This window comes from Heterodontus francisci, chromosome 3 (assembly GCF_036365525.1).
Source record: "Heterodontus francisci isolate sHetFra1 chromosome 3, sHetFra1.hap1, whole genome shotgun sequence".
Classification (NCBI taxonomy): Eukaryota; Metazoa; Chordata; class Chondrichthyes; order Heterodontiformes; family Heterodontidae; genus Heterodontus; species Heterodontus francisci.
Genome location: NC_090373.1, coordinates 126,660,231 through 126,675,870, shown reverse-complemented (window position 1 = coordinate 126,675,870; position 15,640 = coordinate 126,660,231). Strand labels below are relative to the sequence as shown.

General features: G+C 44.1%; 1 protein-coding gene across 1 annotated transcript in view; it reads right to left on the bottom strand.

Moving 5' to 3' along the window:
* The window catches only part of LOC137367139 (PC3-like endoprotease variant B), a 650,040-nt gene that overhangs the window by 544,899 nt on the left and 89,501 nt on the right, over positions 1-15,640 (bottom strand). The window contains exon 7 of the mRNA XM_068028579.1: positions 962-1,065. Within this exon, the coding sequence (XP_067884680.1) occupies positions 962-1,065 (104 nt within the window). The remainder of the gene's footprint in view (positions 1-961; positions 1,066-15,640) is intronic.

The window sequence follows — 15,640 nt, the reverse complement described above, 5'->3', positions numbered from 1 at the left end:
TGGACATAATGGGGATGAAACTGGACATGGCCAGGGATGCAAAACAGGCAATTTGGTATTGGTCGCTTGTTAAACACTCTGCTCGATATTCAGTTCCAAAGAACAAATGTCAGGCATGTTGCATAATTGTCGACAAATGTGATTCTGCCTCTTTTGCACCCTCACGCATGTGAGTCTGGGGACAGGAGTGAAGTTTAGCCAAGTTTAGTAGAAGATATGTGAGGCAGCAATTGAGATAGAAGCAGCAAGCTGTTGAATATAATGGTGTCTTCTTTATCTTATTTTACTTTCACTTTCCCTTTGCTAGCATGTGAGTTCTACAGCAGCCCCAAATGTACACAAGACACAATGCAATTGCAATTTCAAAACACTACAGCACTACTGTACATGTTCTATTTCACCCATAATCTGATTACACAAGGCACTTACTCCTCCCTGAGAAATAAAGAGGTTTGCCAAACAGGGCAAACAGGAAGCCTCTATCCCTTTATTAGTCAGAATGATTTAACACAATTCCTAAATGTATGGACAAATATAGCACTTCTATAGTCCCAGTGTGAGCCTTGCTTGAAGTGAAAATGAGTCAGAGGTAGGCTACAATAGTGCATTACTGATTTTCAGACCTGCATGCCCTTCCCACTAGGAGCACAGAATTTGTTGAATTTACCCTGTTGTCTCCCCTAATCTATTTGACTTTAAGAAATGGCATGTGTTTAAGAAGCCCAGATACAAAACAACAAGAGACCTCCAACACTATACTGCTAATGCCAACTGTGAGATTTGTCAGTTCTCCTCCAGACCCTTGGGAAGTAGTTGTTGATGGTAGGGCCATAGCAAAACCTTGGGTTTGGCTACTTCATCTTTTCAGGTGAGCGAGGATTTCAGAAGCAAATGACCATGTCAAGACAAAAAGGAGAAACGCGGGAACCAAGAAGAAAAAGAATAATCAAATGATACTTACTTAGCTTCTAAAACCAGTGCCAGGATTCCTGCGGCCATTGGCGTAGCACTGGATGTGCCACGGAAATGTGAATTACACCCCTTCACACTGTTAGTGGCTGACACCTGAAAATGACAAATGCAGTGAGCAACAAAATTAATGAGGCAGATTCTGAAAAAAGCAACAGGCATAAATCTCTATCATATTTTTTATACCATCAACAAAGAGAGCGTTACTGCTTTTTTTTTCTTTTAATTCAACAAAAGTCATAAAACTAGGTCATTACTACTAGAATGAGACAGCTGTACTTGTCCTTTGGGAAAATCTTAATAGTAAGCAACAGGAAATAAAATGAAATGGCTTTCATATTCTGCTGTTACTGCTCAACAAGAAATGAAATGGGGTCTTTAAAATTACTTTTTGGGGTGTGTTATTTAGCATGAAGTTGTTCTATTGTTACAAACAACATAAAATTGAATGCTTAGGTGACCAGTTAAACCTCTTCTTCCTTTTAAAGTAAATTTGACTTAAATCATTTATAGATATGATTGACGTGTTCAGGGTATTTACAATACTAAAAACCAGGCAGAACATGAAAACTGGACAACTCCCTTGCTGAGTAAGGCAAGGAGGGTCTGTTTTCCTGGTTTGTTTTTTATTTGATAACCTTGCCTTTCTTTTCTTATTCAAACTTTCAGACACAAAACCTGAGATATATATCCCATTTAAATATCTGTCTTATTCACATTGACAGAGAGCGACTCAATAATATCACACAGACAGCAACAGAACAAATATACAGTAAATCTTAGTCCTTTCAAAGATCTTATGTTTCTGCATTTCCAAAGCTCAGATGACTAGCATTATCCTCCTCTGTTAACCAGGAACAAACAGTAGTGTTGTCAACTTATAGGGGATCTTCCATCAACAAGTACTGTGTGTGAAATTTGCTTCTGTTTGTGAGCCACCTCAGTGTGTGTGAATTGGTAAGTGAGAAAAATAACAAACATCTGCTTTGGCTCAATGTACCTTCATAGAAAATACAAGGACTGGATAATGATCCATATCCTAAAGAAATCTGAGTTTTAGAGTTGTATGTCTCTTGTGACATTTGGACTTTATTATGTTTATAATGAATGCTTCAGGATGTTTTATGCTGGAATGGGGGCTGAGCATTTCATGATTTAATCAGCTCTCTGCCCCCTATTCCAATATAAAACACATTGGAATGCTCCTTAAGATTTGGAGGAAAATAAAAGGAACTGTATAATTGAAAACAGAAAAATTGTAGGGCTATAGGTAAAGTGCAGAGGATTGGGACTAATTGGGTAGCTCTTTCAAAGAACCAGCACAGACACAATGGGCTGAATGGCCCCCTTCTGTGCTGCACGATTTAATGCTTACTAGGGACGGATAGATAACATCCAGCTTTAGCAGTTGAGCTCATTCTCAATATGTAGGATCTTCCTACCTGTTAATACCAAGACCTAGTATTCAGTGTGTATCTATTAATTATAAATAGGCTGACATATGTCTTTACATCTGGGTAAGGAGAGAATTTTTATGGCCCTTTACCGAAAGCATAACTGATGACGCGCTTCCAGCACACGTCTGAATTGGGAGGTTTGAGGCCTGCCAAAAATTGGACCTTGGACCTCATTGTGATAATTGAATTGAACAGTCAGCAACTGCCATACCGCCACAGGCTACTTAACCATGTGGCTGGCTCAAATTTGGGCTGCTTGCCTCACTGGCCGATCAAGTGTGGGACATTGTGTCTCTAAACTGATCATTTTGTGCCCATTTTACAGGCATAAAATGAGCACAAAAGAGATCAAATTTTACCTCAGGATTTTAATTCCATCTCATAGCCTCCCATAATAATTTTCCACTTTACGCATGTCTCCTTTGCTTATCTATTGATATGACTGTTTTTAGGGCTTGTACCTTATTCTTCATTCATGCAATGTTAATGCATCTATCAATAATAAGATGCATCCTGAGAAAGGGCCAAGTTTCATCCGATTATTGTAACATTATAATTCTTTCAACTTCAAAGCATATGATTATTTAGTAAATTCTAACTTGCATAAGTCATTTACCATGTTTCCTGACTCACATATATAAGCAGCTATAAAAATTTAACATATGAATATAGGGCCCGAATTTCCTTACAGAGCTCACCTTTCTTTAACTATAACGGTTACTGTTATGACACATAAAGTTGTTGTTCATTCTAATTGGTAAGTAGACAACATCACAATCTCATTAAAGGTGACTAGATATAAATGTCCAAAGTCTAAATTTTAGAAAATGAAATCATTTCCGAGTGATCTGTAGTCATTTCCTCTATATAGTATTTCAGCTCATTTGTATGGCCAGCAAAACCATTTAGGATATTTTTGCCCCCTAAGTTACACAGAGTCACATATTACACATACCTTTTTATTCTCAGAGCATTCTTCAATCTGTTACTATTTGCATTCCCACCTCATTCTTTCCATTACCATGTTAACCTGATTGCACTGTTTGCTATTTTCATTAAAATAAGCAAAGGAAATTCATATGAATGTATCAACCCATTCATTACTAATAACCAAACACTGCAATTCCAATCACTAAGCCTGTCTCAATTTTTTTCTTTTTCTGTAACTATGGTGCTTTACCTTATTAATATTTCAAGATGTGAAAATAATTCAGATCTCATACATCCTTGTAAACTCATCTGATACAATGTGCTGGATTTTGGAAACCTGCTGGAGGTGGGAACAGAGGCAGGAAGGCCTGGAATTTCCCAGCGCCGCCCAGCAGGCCGGTTTGCCTTCATCTTCCTGCCTTTGGCCCATTTTTAAGGAGATAGGTTGGGCAGGGTGATGGCTACCAGCCTCCAAGAAGCAGGTAGCTGGTCAACATAATTAAAAGGTCTATTAAGGCCAACGATCAGAACCTGACTGGAATTTTCCAGTCAACCAGCAGCAGCCCCACCCCAACTACGCATCTGGAGCATGGAAGATGCCTGGAGGCGGCCTCCCAGTGGCAAACCACGGGATCAGTACTCCAGGATCAATCTGAGGCCCCCTCACCCACTGCACATCCTCCCCACCCTGCAGCTGCCATACATAGCCACAGCTGTGCCACCTAGTGGAGGGTTCCCCCTCCACAATAGTGATCCTGCAACTGTGGTCATTTCCTTTTTAAACGCTTGTAAAAAGTGCTGAGAGGGTGCCTCCATCTTAAAGTGCCATCTCTCTCCCTTACTTTAATCGGCAAGCTGCAGATTCTTCTGTGCTGGAGAGCCTCCTTTTGGCCCTCCAACTTCCAGAGCCAGCCTGCCATCCAATTAAGGAGCATGCCCTTTGGGCATTAATTGGCCTTTCATTCAAAAATTGCAGCATCTGTGTCACACTGATGCTGTGCAGGGTCGGGACACAGAAATTATCCCAACATCTGAGTCCCGACCCTAAAATGAAAATCTTGTCCAATAATTTTGATCTGTTCAAATCGCCAGAGATATGTTGGCTAGAGCCTGCTGTCTTCGTTCTGATTTCAAATGTTTCTTTAAAGGCAAATCACTCTAAAATGAACAAACAATTTTTTTTTAAGAACACATAATATCTTTATTAAACTTAGTCCCCAATTCTTACATAAGGATCATGCCTGCTAATCCCCTCCAGCACTGACCCTTCTGGAGTTTGTGAGGTCAGTGGGAAAGAAACTAATTTCCACAGGCCTGCAGGCACAGCTGTGGCACTAAAGGCTCATCTCCAGCACCTATGTGTAGTATACAACTGGAAAATCTGGTGCCATTCTACCATTTAGGAAGGAATTGCCCAAGAACCCTATTCCCCACCCCAAACCCTGCAATCATGACAATCATGAGCAGTCTTATGGAAAGAAAGAAACAACTTGCATTCATATAGCGCCTTACACAATCCCAGGCAATCCGAAGAGGCTTTATAGCCAATTAGGTACTTTTGAAGTTTAGTCATTGTTGTAATGTAGGCAACCCAGCAACCAATCTGCACCCAGTAAGGTACCACAAACAGTAATGTGATAACGAGCAAATAACTCTATTTTTTAAGTAATGTTGGTTGAGGGATGAGGAATTCACATGCTGTTATTGAAAATAGTATCATTGGATCTTTTACAATAACATGAGAGGAGAGACAGGGCATTGATATAACATCACATCTGAAAGTCAGCACCTCTAACAATGCAGCACTCCCTCAGCAGTGCACGAACATGTTATTTTTGATTATAATCTCTAGTCTCTGAGGTGGGAATTAAACTCAGAGTTAAGAGTGCTACTGCTGAGCCAGGCTGACACATGCATTTGTCTCTACTACCTTAGGTAATTCCAAATCCTTTGAGAAAAAGCTTATCACTTCCTTTTATCTCTCTTTATATAGAACATGGAACATAGAACAGTACAGCACAGTACAGGCCCTTCGGCCCACGATGTTGTGCCGAACCTTTAACCTACTCTTAGATCAAACTAACTACCGACCCTTCATTCCACTATCATCCATGTACCTATCCAAGAGTCGCTTAAACGTCCCTAATGTATCTGCTTCTACCACCACCGCTGGCAGCGCATTCCATGCACCCACCACTCTCTGTGTAAAGAACCTACCTCTGACATCTCCCCGAAACCTTCCTCCAATCACCTTAAAATTATGCCCCCTGGTGATAGCCCTTTCCACCCTGGGAAAAGTCTCTGGCTATCCACTCTATCTGTCAATTGTATTTGCTTTAATTTTTTTTATTCGCATAAGGTTAGTGTGCAGGCACAGCAAGTAATTAGGAAAGCTAATAGAATGTTATCATTTATTGTGAGGGGAACTGAATACAAAAGTAGGGAGGTTATGCTTCCATTATACAGGGCTTTGGTGAGACCATATCTGGAGTACTGTGTACGGTACTGGTCTCCTTATTTAAGGAAGGATGTAAATGCATTGGAAGCAGGTCAGAGAAAGTTTATTAGACTAATATCTGGAATGGGCCGGTTGGCTTATGAGGAAAGGTTGGACAGGCAGGTTCATATCCGCTGGAGTTTAGAAGAGTAAGAGGCGACTTGATTGAAACATATAAGATTCTGAGGGGTCTTGACAGGATGGATGTGAAAAGGATGTTTCCTCTTGTGGGAGAATCTAGAGCTATGGATCACTGTTTAAAAATAAGGGGTCGCCCATTTAAGACAGAGATGAGGAGAAATTTTCTCTCACTGAGGGTCGTGAGTCTTTGGAACTCTCTTTCTCAAAAGGCAGTGGAAGCAGAGTCTTTAAATATTTTTAAGGCAGAGGTAGATAGTTTCTTGATAAGCAAGGGGGTGAAAGGTTATTGGGGGTAGGCGAGAATGTGGGGTAATCAGTTCATCCATGAACTTACTGAATGGCGGAGCAGGCTTGAGGGGCCGAGTGGCCTACTCCTGCTCCTAATTCGTATGTTCATGTGTATATTCGTATGTTTTGTTTTTCCCTTATACCTTCAGTTTAGATATTCTAGCTTCGATTTTCCACTGTGGAAGAAACCTGTCATGAAGTCAGTGTGATAGGCTTTGTACCCACCCAACATGAGGGGCACAAATTGAAGGTTTTGGGCAAGAGATGCAGGAGCAATATGAGGAAGGACTTCTTTAAGTAGCAGGTGATAATGACCTGCAACTCACTGCCCACAGGGGTGGAGGAAGCAGAGGTAATAAATGACTTCCAAAAGAAATTGGATGGCCACTTGAATAAAATAAACTTGCATGGCTATGGGGATTGAGCAGGGGAGTGGAACTGACTGGATAGTTCCGTGGAGAGCTGGCATGGATTTGATAGGCTGAATGGCCGCCTTCTGTAACATAAATGACTCTATAACAATAACCAACACTGACTCTGATGGATTTTTGTAATGAGTGGGGGATGTCATTGGCAAAATGAAAGTGGATGGACTAGGAAAATGGAAAATTCTTCAGAACCTATAAGCCAATGGTTAGACTGGAATTTCACTAGACTCCCTTTGAGGATAGAGATCAGAGGGAAATTTTGCAGAGTTTCTTCTTGGGAGTACTACCTGTACTTATTCACCTTCCTCAGCAGATTATATAAGATTGTGAAGATTAATGACCATGCAGTTGTGCATGTTTTATTGAAAAGAGTCGGCTGAATGGACCGAAAGACCTCATTGTCTGAGTGATTCTATGATACGGTATTTTCCGTGGGCAGCAGTTTGAATGGAAAATGATGAGCTGTGCACCAGTAGCTCCTGAAATGCACTCCCTCCAGGTGTCCCTCTCACTGCGAGCTCCAGATGAATTTTAATAATATCGCTATTTCTTAACACTGTTCAAATCTAAATATATTAAAAATCTCACTTAACTACTTAAGGACAGGCAGCACAATAGGAGGGAAAATTGGGCATCAATGTGCCTGTTTATTGGGCGTAAAATAGGCAAAATGGGGTTCAAAATCAGGTTGCGATCTCCCACAGCTGATTGACACTGGAAGTGTGCTTCATGTGAAAATGAATCAGGTGACTCTTAGTAATTCAGAATGCCCACCTAAACATGTGGCAGGCTCAAATGTTATTCAAATTGGGGTCCTACTACAGTGGTAGGTTCCCAATGTAAAACTGGACAGAAACTAAGTGGAGCTGGCACTTCAGGGTCCAGAACAGCCTTTAACTGGAAAAAGGCCCAAAAACTGCAATTTTGTTTTATTTTATGGAGTTAAAAGGAACAGGTGTGCTCCTGGCTCCAGTAAAAAGATGAAGGCTGCTGCTGGCCTGGGCCCGCTACCTCTCAGGGCCACCCAGCTCAATCTGTTGCCATTGGTACTAGCGAGATACTACCTGATGCCCGCTGGACACCCACAGCTCGCTAGTCAAATGCAGGTGCATGCTGGGGCCGAATTCAGCATGGGTCTTGCAGGGCAATTATTTTGCTGACTTGCGAACCATTGACATGCAGTGCTTTCAGGGGAGATGTGCCGGTTCAAATCCACAGAGAGATCAGATAAAACTCTTGTATTGTTGTTAGCTGTTAAAGATCCCCATGAAGTGAACTTAGTCAATTTTAAACCAGTTTGCAGTGAACGGCAGTCTAAAGAATACAAATGCCTGTGAATTTAGCAATTGTTCCCAGGCACGTCTCCAGTACAGGCAGTACAGGAAATGGAAATGCAGTGTGCTGTCATACAGTTAATTTCTGATGTTGAGGTTGGGATTGAGGTTCAGACACATTAGATATTTCTAAATTATTTATCAGAACATGGATAGGATTGGGTAGAGCGCTCATGAACACTGTTAACTGGGATATGCGTGAAGCCTAACCAACACTGTAAATCAATAAAAGCCCCTGGCTGATGTGTAAAGAGTCATGAGTATAACAACTAAACCACCATCCTCGAGGATACCTGCTTCTGTTTCTCAATACTATCTCGTAAAGGAAGATACTGTCCTGTGTTATGCTGATTCATCAACAGCATGGTAAAACATTGTGGCAACAAAGTTAAGCTCTGTAGTGCCACTGGTGTCAGTGCTAGAAAGGCCTGAGTCCAGATATTCTCTGCCGACGAGGTCTGTGCGGCACCATGCTTGTAAGAGCAATAACATGGGCATGCCATGCATGCACCAGAAGCATGCAGAGTGGGCAAATTGTGACATCACTTAGTGTATAATGCTTATTTGATGCCCAACCTGCCATTTTAGATTTTGCAGATCCTGCTAACGTCAGCTGTTAAAAACTCTCAGCAGAAAATGCCTTCAGCTACATAACGAACCGCACCCCCGCTTATCTTCAGGGATCAGCACAGGACTTTTAGGTGAAGTGCTTTTGTCTTTCTTTTGCTGCTGCAGACTTAGTGAAAGTACTGCGTTCTGTGTTGTTGGAGTCGTTCTGAAAAGTTGTTGGAGTCAGAAGGGAGTAGTACTGGACTTTTCCAAGGAGTTGGGTGGAGTTTGAAGGCCTGTCAGCAAAAAGCTGGGGGCTTTTGGTTCCTCTTGGTTTGCAGCACGGCAGGGACATAGAGAGGCCACGCAGCAGAGAGGGGAAATTGTTCGCCGAGGGAGAAGGAGGACTCTTAATAGAAGGCCATACCAACTTTCATTCTGCGCCAGTCAGCCGTTCCTGCTATATTTGAGCCACCATGGTGAACCAGAGGCTGGCTGCTTGGTGGCCAAGGCTTGGTGACCAAAGTTACCCTCTCTGGACATGGCTCATGTCTCCCGCCGCCATCTGAACATACATGAACACTCTATGTATGACAAGACCCAGACTGCCATGGAGCAAACCATTGGTATTCCAAAACAATGGTTCCACTGCACTCAGGGGGATCCTTACAATACTCTCTGGAGCACGTCTCCAAATTTGTAATGATCTGCTGTGTGCTACACAAGCTGGCTATCATAAGGGCACAGCCCTTGCCACCAGGCATTCAGTGAGGACCTTGGGAGGAGGAAGAGGAGGAGGAGGAATGATTAATCAGACTCCGGTTCCAGTAATTAGAATTAGAACATTACAGCGCAGTACAGGCCCTTCGGCCCTCGATGTTGCGCCGACCTGTGAAACCATCTGACCTACACTATTCCATTTTCATCCATATGTCTATCCAATGACCACTTAAATGCCCTTAAAGTTGGCGAGTCTACTACTGTTGCAGGCAGGGCGTTCCACGCCCCTACTACTCTCTGAGTAAAGAAACTACCTCTGACATCTGTCCTATATCTATCACCCCTCAACTTAAAGCTATGTCCCCTCGTGTTTGCCATCACCATCCGAGGAAAAAGACTCTCACTATCCACCCTATCTAACCCTCTGATTATCTTATATGTCTCTATTAAGTCACCTCTCCTCCTCCTTCTCTCCAACGAAAACAACCTCAAGTCCCTCAGCCTTTCCTCGTAAGACCTTCCCTCCATACCAGGCAACATCCTAGTAAATCTCCTCTGCACCCTTTCCATAGCTTCCACATCCTTCCTATAATGCGGTGACCAGAACTGCACGCAATATTCCAGGTGCGGTCTCACAAGAGTTTTGTACAGCTGCAGCATGACCTCGTGGCTCCGAAACTCGATCCCCCTACTAATAAAAGCTAACACACAATATGCCTTCTTAACAGCCCTATTAACCTGGGTAGCAACCTTCAGGGATTTATGCACCTGGACACCAAGATCTCTCTGTTCATCTACACTACCAAGAATCGTCCCATTAGCCCAGTACTCTGCATTCCTGTTACTCCTTCCAAAGTGAATCACCTCACACTTTTCCGCATTGAACTCCATTTGCCATCTCTCAGCCCAGCCCTGCAGCCTATCTATGTCCCTCTGTACCCTGCAACATCCTTCGGCACTATCCACAACTCCACCGACCTTCGTGTCATCCGCAAATTTACTAACCCACCCTTCTACACCCTCTTCCAGGTCATTTATAAAAATGACAAACAGCAGTGGCCCCAAAACAGATCCTTGCGGTACACCACTAGTAACTAAACTCCAGGATGAACATTTGCCATCAACCACCACCCTCTGTCTTCTTTCAGCTAGCCAATTTCTGATCCAAAGCTCCAAATCACCTTCAACCCCATACTTCCGTATTTTCTGCAATAGCCTACCATGGGGAACCTTATCAAACGCCTTACTGAAATCCATATACACCACATCCACTGCTTTACCCTCATCCACCTGTTTGGTCACCTTCTCGAAAAACTCAATAAGGTTTGTGAGGCACGACCTACCCTTCACAAAACCGTGCTGACTATCTCTAATGAACTTATTCTTTTCAAGATGATTATAAATCCTGTCTCTTCTAACCTTTTCCAACATTTTACCCACAACCGAAGTAAGGCTCACAGGTCTATAATTACCAGGGCTGTCTCTACTCCCCTTCTTGAACAAGGGGACAACATTTGCTATCCTCCAGTCTTCCGGCACTATTCCTGTCGACAATGACATAAAGATCAAGGACAAAGGCTCTGCAATCTCCTCCCTAGCTTCCCAGAGAATCCTAGGATAAATCCCATCTGGCCCAGGGGACTTATCTATTTTCACACTTTCCAAAATTGCTAACACCTCCTCCTTGTGAACCTCAATCCCATCTAGCCTAGTAGCCTGAATCTCAGTATTCTCCTCGACAACATTTTCTTTCTCTACTGTAAATACTGACGCAAAATATTCATTTAACACTTCCCCTACCTCCTCTGATTCCACACACAACTTCCCACTACTATCCTTGATTGGCCCTAATCTAACTCTAGTCATTCTTTTATTCCTGATATACCTACAGAAAGCCTTAGGGTTTTCCCTGATCCTATCCGCCAATGACTTCTCGTGTCCTCTCCTTGCTCGTCTTAGCTCTCCCTTTAGATCCTTCCTGGCTAGCTTGTACCTCTCAAGCGCCCTAACTGAGCCTTCACATCTCATCCTAACATAAGCCTTCTTCTTCCTCTTGACAAGTGCTTCAACTTCTTTAGTAAACCACGGGTCCCTCGCTCGACAACTTCCTCCCTGCCTCACAGGTACATACTTATCAAGGACACGCAGTAGCTGCTCCTTGAATAAGCTCCACATTTCGATTGTTCCCATCCCCTGCAGTTTCCTTTCCCATCCTACACATCCTAAATCTTGCCTAATCGCATCATAATTTCCTTTCCCCCAGCTATAATTTTTGCCCTGCGGTATAGACCTGTCCCTGCCCATCGCTAAGGTAAACCTAACCGAATTGTGATCACTATCACCAAAGTGCTCACCTACATCTAAATCTAACACCTGGCCGGGTTCATTACCCAGTACCAAATCCAATGTGGCATCGCCCCTGGTTGGCCTGTCTACATACTGTGTCAGAAAACCCTCCTGCACACACTGGACAAAAACTGACCCATCTAAAGTACTTGAACTATAGTATTTCCAGTCGATATTTGGAAAGTTAAAGTCCCCCATAACAACTACCCTGTTACTCTTGCCCCTGTCGAGAATCATCTTCGCTATCCTTTCCTCTACATCTCTGGAACTATTTGGAGGTCTATAAAAGACTCCCAACAGGGTGACCTCACCTCTCCTGTTTCTAACCTCGGCCCATACTACCTCAGTAGACGTGTCCTCAAACGTCCTTTCTGTTGCTGTAATACTCTCCTTGATTAACAATGCCACACCCCCCCCTCTTTTACCATCTTCTCTGTTCTTACTGAAACATCTAAATCCCGGAACCTGCAACATCCATTCCTGCCCCTGCTCTACCCATGTCTCCGAAATGGCCACGACATCGAGATCCTAGGTACCAACCCATGCTGCAAGCTCACCCACCTTATTCCGGATGCTCCTGGCGTTGAAGTAGACACATTTTAAACCAGGTTCTTGCTTGCCCTCTCGCGTCCTTGTAACCTTATCCCTGACCTCACTACTCTCAACATCCTGTACACTGGCACTACATTTTAGGTTCCCATTCCCCTGCTGAAATCAAACCCACATCACTGCTGCTTTCCAATTCCCCATCTATCCATCCCTTTGCGATAGACTATCACAGCGTCCTCTTGGCCAAATTCCTGCAATAAAAGAGAACCCCCCAAAAAAATTCCATTACAACTTAATCCAACAACACTTCCAATAATACAGATAAAATTGAACTATTCACCCTGGTGCATGTGGGTGCCTTTGCTGTGCCTAGTGCTCCTGCAACATGCTACCTTTGTGGCTGCTGTATGGTTGGTGGAATGTTGTTGACTTTCACTGGTGAACCTGCAGGTGGCGTTGCAAGACGCCCTCAAGGAACTCTGGGCCTTGTGGGCCAGACCTTGGACTGCAAAACCTCGGCATTGGCGGCAGTGATGTGGGCTGGCTGGCTGGCTGGGAGGCAACAGCAAGAGTACTGGCAGAGTGGCAGCGGTGGGAGCATAAATGCTGTCATCCTAATCAAGGACAGCAGGCTGGTGCACTACAGAGTCACTTCTACACACTGGGACAACACCTCAGAAAGCCTAGTAATCTGCTGGAGCACAGATTGCTCGACTGCTATGAGAGTCAGCATGCCACTTTGAGCACTGCATCCATAGCCATGATGGTAGCAGTCTGAGCCCGCTTGGCACCAAGCTGGCTTGCATGGCGACAGACATGGGTCTCATCAGGCAGGATTTTATTTTGCCCTTGGAGACAGGCACAGAGGCTGGGGGGTGTGGGGGGAGGCAAGCAAAATGGCAGGGGGAGCTGTTCCCAATGTTGCTGGAGTCCCTTCCCACTTTGTCTGGGGTGGGGAAAGCTGAGGATAGCCTTCCCACCCAAGGCCAATTGAAGCTCTTAAGTGGTGAATTAATGGCCTCTTCCAGCCTCCACCTCAAATTTGAGGGAGCCAGAGTGGCCCACCACCGCTGGGAGCAGCACCAGGTTTTACCTAGTGGCCTGCTAGCACTGTCGGGAGGGGGCGGGGGGGTGGGGAATCACCAGGGCCCACGCAGCGCCTCCCCTCCCCGGTGGTAATTGGCACCTCCAGCAACCCCCTCACCCGGGAAGACACCCCCCCACACACTCACCAACCCCCACCCCCTCGTCAGGGGCTGTCTTAATGGCCCCCACACACCGACCCCACTCACTTGTCCTCGGCTCTTCTTCTTTGGTACTACAGGAGGCCAGTTACGATTGGCCGGCAGCTCTGGAGGCAGGAGCACATCTATAAAAGGGACAGTGTCCTCAATGGCAGGCAGTTCATTGGCAGCCCTCTGTGGCTTTGGGGGCCTAACAGAGGGCTGAGGCAGGATATCCCCCCCCACCACCCCCCCACTGCTGGGATCCCTGTTGCAATAATAAAATTCAGCCAATGATCTCTGGCTTCTGCTTGTGCTGCAATGGAAGCTGAGACATCAGCCACCAGATGCTGCAACACAGCTGAGTCTGCCAGTGCTGTCATGTCCACCACTTCAACACTGGAAAGGATGGGCTTCAAATTCTGCACGATGCCCTGTGCCATGTTGAAGCCTAATTCCTCCATGCATGTTGACAGTGACAATTGGCTCTGTGGCAGGTCTGCCAGTACATCACGCATGCCCATCATCGCTCTTCTCCACACCGTCCCATCAAAGTCCTCATCTGAGTCTCCTCCAGAAGAATTTGTCCATGACCATGCTCCCTGGCCTGGCAGCAGTCCATTTGTGTGTGATGACTCGCCACCTGCAAATCCCATCTCTATACTTTAAATTACGCACAGTGCCAGCATCTAAGCTGGTGGCTGTGAGTGTCACATCAGTGATGGTGTTTCGTCATCAGATGTGTGTTGTTGCTCTTGCCTTTCATTGTGAAGCTGCTTTATTCAAAAAGGGAGGGAGACAGAAAGCAGGAAACTACAGGCAGGTCAGCTTAACATCTGTCTTAGAGAAAATGTTAGAAGCTATTATTAAAGATGTTATAGCAGGGCATTTCGAAAAATTCAAGGTAATCAGGCAGTGTCAACATGATTTTGTGAAATTGTTTAAAAAATTTATTGGAGTTATTTGAGAGAGTTACATGTGCTGTGAATAAAGGGGAACTGGTGGATATATTGTACATAGATTTCCAGAAGGCATTTGATAAGGTGCCACATCAAAGGTTACTGCAGAAAATAAAAGCTCATGGTGTAGGGGGTAACATATTGTCATGGACAGAAGATTGGTTAGCTGACAGGAAACAGACAGTAGGCATAAATGGATCATTTTCTGGTTGGCAAGATGTACCGAGTGGTGTGCCACAGGAATCTGTGCTGGGGCCTCAACCTTTTACAATTTATATAAATGACTTAGATGAAGGGACTGAAGGTATGGTTGCTAAATTTGCTGATGACACAAAGATAGGTAGGAAAGTAACTTGTGAAGAGGACATGAGGAGGCTACAAAGGGATATAAATAGGTTAGGTGAATAGGCAAAGATCTGGCAAATGGAATATAATGTGGGAAAGTGGGAAATTGCCCACTTTGACAGGAAGAATAAAAAAGAAGCATATTATCTAAGTTGTGAGACACTATGGAGCTCTGAGATGCAGAGGGATCTGGGTGTCCTAGTGCATGAATCGCAAAAGGCTAGTTTGCAGGTTCAGCACGTAATTAGGAAAGCTAATAGAATGTAATCATTTATCGTGAGGGGAATTGAATACAAAAGTAGGGAAGTTATGCTTCAGCTGTACAGGTCATTGGTGAGACCACATCTGGAGTACTGTGTACAGTACTGGTCTCCTTATTTAAAGAATCTCCAATTAATGCATTGGAGGCGGTACAGAGAAAGTTTACTCGACTAATAGCTGGAATGGGTGGACTGTCTTACGAGGAAAGATTGGACAGGCTAGGTTTTGTATCCGCTGGAATTTAGAAGAGTAAGAGGCGACCTGATTGAAACATAGAAGATCCTGAGGGGTCTTGACAGGGTGGATGTGGAAAGGATGTTTCCTCTTGTGGGAGAACCTAGAACTAGGCGTCACTGTTTAAAAATAAAGGGTCGCCCATTTACGACAGAGATGAGGAGAAATTTTTTCTCTCAGAGGGTTGTGAGTCTTTGGAATTCTCTTCCTCAAAAGGCAGTGGAAGCAGAGTCTTTGAATATTTTGAAGGCAGAGGTGGTAGATAGATTCTTGATAAGCAAAGGGGTGGAAGGTTATCGGGGGTAGGTGGAAATGTGGTGCAATCAGTTCAGTCATGAACTTATTGAATGGCGGAGCAGGCTCGACGGGTTGAGTGCCCTACTCCTGCTCCGAATTCCTATGTTTGTATG